The 4,408-nt window shown below is 41.8% G+C and overlaps 1 protein-coding gene across 1 annotated transcript in view; it reads left to right on the forward strand.

Moving 5' to 3' along the window:
- The window catches only part of LOC107114092 (alpha-1-antiproteinase-like), an 11,194-nt gene extending 10,753 nt beyond the window's left edge, over nucleotides 1-441 (forward strand). The window contains exon 4 of the mRNA XM_015415518.1: nucleotides 236-441. Coding sequence (XP_015271004.1) covers nucleotides 236-439 — 204 coding nt within the window. The 3' untranslated portion in view covers nucleotides 440-441. The remainder of the gene's footprint in view (nucleotides 1-235) is intronic.
- The last annotated feature ends 3,967 nt before the right edge of the window (nucleotides 442-4,408 follow it).

The raw sequence follows: 4,408 nt of genomic DNA on the forward strand, positions 1-4,408 counted from the left end.
ATTATGCTAATGAGTTCCTGCTGGGTGTGGCCAACTCAGGAGCCAGCCGGAACTCCGTTCCTGTGCGTTCCTGCCCCAAAATAGCCCTGGTTATTATCACAGCCTCACAGTTGTAGGAAGAATGTGTGTCTTCTCCATAACCATCTTCCATTTCTTAGGAAGAGGAAAATCATACAAAGGTCTACCTCTCTGGATTGCATAGCTATAATTTTTTTTTTTTGCTTTCCCCCTGCAGGTTGTTCACAAGGCTGTGCTGGATGTTCATGAAGGAGGCACTGAGGCGGCAGCAGTCACTGTTGTAGAGATTGCACTAATGTCTGCTCGATTAGATCCTCCTCCCACCATCATATTCGAGAAACCATTCATAATGGTCATTGGTAGTAAGCGCTTACAGCACTTTATCTTCATAGCAAAAGTTATGAACCCAACAGCAAAATAAATATTCCCTGAAAAAACCAAAGCATGTAATTACTGCCTTTCTGGGTATCTTTTCCTCTGTGTAATGAACGAAACCCAATCCGGCATTTTCCTGAGCTTTCCCCTGTATTTTCTAGGCCGTTTTCTATTTTCCAAAGAGCAGTCATTTTTGATACTCTTTGTTTCCCTGTCTTTCTAACAAGCAAAGGCCTGACTATCACTCCCAGAAACAAGTACATCTTTCTTTCTGCCTTGGCTGAAGACTGCAGGGAGGACTGACTTACTGGCCCTGTAGGTTGTAGTGAGAAAATTTAGATTCATAGTTGGTCTGGGTTTAAAATGAAAACCATATCATTTATATATTTAATGTAGCTATCTGTGTCTGTATTAGCAAGCAGCTTGCACTTTTGTTAGCCACACTGAACCAAATATCCATGAGCCTTTGCTAAGCCTTTGTTTCAAACAGACGCACGTACGTAGGAAAAGGGCACACTTTCCATTCCCAGGACCAAAGCAATAACTTGCATTTGGCAGGAAAATATCTTTTTTGGACCAAGGGGCCATCAATTAGCAAAGCAATGACTTCCAGAGACACCAAGGTTCATACACCCACTGACACATCAGAGATAACACCAAGCTCTGTGATATCTCTCATGCAAAAGAACATCCGGACAAGAACAGAGAACGAGTTACCATTAAAAATGCAAATTGTTATCTAGCATGTTTCGTAAATTAAATGTTTCTCTCTGGAATAATTGGGCTATCAAAACCTCAACTAATGTCAAACTGATGTAATTAACAAGTGTAATGATCTTTGGGCAACTCTTTAATCGTTCCGTATAAATCTGTGGCTCTTGCTTCACTCGCTCAGGGAAATTTGAGGGAGATCTTTTTTTCTCTCTGGAGTTCTTTTAGTGGCCTGGAGGCCTTCCGTATTACATGCTTGTGTGTGTGTGTGGAAGGGGGCGGTGGAAGTTCTTTTAATGTCTTATCTTAGTAGCTTGCTTGCTTGTTGAAAGAAACAGTATTTATGTTGCTTTGCGCACTCGGCTACTGCGCCTAAGTTCTCCGCTCCCTAACCTTGATTAACCCTAAATAATAGTCATGCTGGCCACGTGACCACAGGAAAGCTCTGGACAGCGCTGGATCTTCGACTTGGAAATGGAGATGAGCACCGCCCCCTACAGTTGGATTCGACTGGCAAGGGAGGAAGGGAAACCTTAACCTTTACCTTATGAATCTGTAAACTCTGCAGTTCTTTTCAAGTGCTTTAACTTTCAATATGCCCTGTTTTATCCCTCCTCAATTTCGTTTCCCAAAAATATAATCTGGATGATTCTTTTATATTAGTTTGAAATCTGTTCTGTGCTTTCTTTACAAGTTACAATGTGTTAAAATTAGCCGAATGTCTTCTTGTTCTCTGTGGCAGTTTCTCAGTTGGCCCATATTAGGATCTATTGTCTTGATTTCCTTCTCTAGTGCAAACTAGACCTTCTCTTCCTGTTGTATGCTTTCTATCATCACTGTTCCACTTGCACTGCCAACAGAAATTATTTCTGCCATGAAAAATAAGCCTCCCCTTTCCAACCAGAATGTAGACCTCCATGTCATTCTGTCTTTCTTTGTCAGGGGAATAAACTTCCCCACGGAATTGCTATGGGTGGAGTTACTGGGCCCTAATGTTTATTTGGGGGGGGGGGGAACAGCCACAGTGTTTATTTAGTACTGTCTCCGAAAACACTTTATTTCATTTTCAATCCCTTCAACCATAGGTTAGTGGGATTATGGATAAAACGAAAACAGAGCAAATCAATAAAACAATAAATACTAAGATTATTTAATTATGCATGCAACAAATCAAGTAACAACTTCCAGCCAGCCTACATCAGTTGAAAACAACAGTTTCAGAATAATGTATTTACTAGAGCTGCGGTGGCTCAAGTGGTTAAGACGCTGTACTGCAGGCTGTGGAAGGTCAGTAGTTCAGCAGTTCAAGACCCGGGTGCCGCAAGATGGGGTGAGCTCCTGTCTCTAGTTCCAGCTTCTGCCAACCTAGTAGGTACCACTTCGGTGGGAAGGTAACAGCGTTCCGTGCGCCTTGGTGTTTAGTCATGACGGCCAGAAAATTCAAAATAATGTAATTACTAGAGCACTGAACGTCAGAGTTGAAAGAGATCCCAATCAATGTTCCCTCTAAGCTGTGGAGTCTTGTGAGCAAAAATTCTACTTTGTGAGCTACTGGCATTAAAGTTGTGAGTGAGCAATTTGGCTACTGCATCAATTAGTTCGCTCTGGAGCCATCCTCCCTGAGCTAAAGCAAAAATGTGTGAGCTGGAAGCAAAAAACCCTGTGACCTAGCTCACACTAACTCAGCTTAGAGGGAACAGTGATCCCAATATGTCACCCCTAGCTTCAATAAAGAAAGCACAGTGTAACAGCACATGTGAGATGGTCTTTATTTCTCCAGAAATACAAGAACAATTTATTTCTATCCAGGGCATACCTTTAACCCTTCCTGTGTATTCGGCTGTTGGGAGTGACACCTTGCCAAAAGAATTAAACGTCCATGTTTTGGATTTTTTAATAGTAATATGGTTATTTCAAGATGGGAGCACACTACCACCTACTTAATCAAACCATTGAGGTTGATTTTGAGAGGGAGAAAAAAATAATGGTGATGACTAAAGTAGAAAATGTTGCAACACTGGAAGACTTCAACAACCCTCACATTGAATGAACAAACATTTGCTCAAGTCATGCTGTGGAACTGAGGTTCCTAGACATCATAAATTATTGTGCACTGGAACATCTGGTCACATGGCTGATCAGGGTGGTGATATTGAACTTGGTTCTGAGGAGGGCTCAAGAACTCGTGTCAGTGTTATTGTAACAGTTGGGAATGGTGACCACAGAATTATTCAGTTCAGCATTAATGTCAATGAAAAGTTGCCCCCAAAGTAAAAAATGGTCACATTGTATTTCAAAAGAGGACATTTGACAAAAATGAGGGGACTAGTTAGAAAGAAGCTGAAAAGGACACTCAAGAGAGTCAAATGCTTAGAAGATGTTGGGAAGCTATTTACAACCATTCTAACTGAGGCCCAGGTAGAAAACATACCTCAAATCAGGGAAAATACCACCAAGTCTAAAAAGATGCATCCATGGTTAACAACACAAGTCAAGGAAGCTGAAAAGGGCTTCTATTTAAAACAGATTTACCCTCGCAAGGTGAACAAAAGGGAGCACAGGCCCTGACAAAAGATTAGAAAGTTACAATTAGGCAAGCAAAAAAAGAATTTGACATTTTTTTTGCTAAAAACATCAAGACAAGCAACAAATGTTGTTTTAAATATATCAGAAGCTGGAAACTGGCCAAGAAGGTAGTGGGCCCACCCTCTCCACCCCCAACAGTTGATAACACCTGCCCTTCCCCCTGCAGGTGACTTTCAAAATGCACATGCTATCTGGGGACCATTGACAAGAGGACCCAAGAAAGATTGTCAGGACAGCCAGTATGTCAGAAAGGATATATAGTCCAGTAAAACTGAGAATCTAAGAGAAATAGATTCGCTTACAGAAATGCTATGGGCGGAAATAGTGGGCCCAAATCAAGCTTAACTATGGGTGTTTGTTATCACCCACCAGATGAAGAGTTAGAGGTGTCTATAAAAAGAAACAAAAAATAATAATAAGGAAAGCAGCTAGATAAAATAAAACTACCCACACATTGATTGGGTCAATACGTGTTCAAGTCAGGAGAAAGAGATTCCGTTTCTATATACTCTCAATGACTATGCCATAGAGCCACTTGCTCGGCTTGCAAAAAGACCCTTTTAAAGGTCTTTTTGTGAGCTGAGTGTATGACCTGCAACTGCCCCCTTCCCTCCCCCCTGCTAGATTTAAAGGGCCCTCCAGCTGGTCAGCAGGCCACATGGTCCCTGCCAATCAGCTGAAGCCTTTTAAATCGGGCAGGAGGGGAGGGAGAGGGGTG

Source organism: Gekko japonicus, unplaced genomic scaffold, assembly GCF_001447785.1.
Source record: "Gekko japonicus isolate JY-2015 unplaced genomic scaffold, Gekko_japonicus_V1.1 scaffold1684, whole genome shotgun sequence".
Taxonomy (NCBI): Eukaryota; Metazoa; Chordata; class Lepidosauria; order Squamata; family Gekkonidae; genus Gekko; species Gekko japonicus.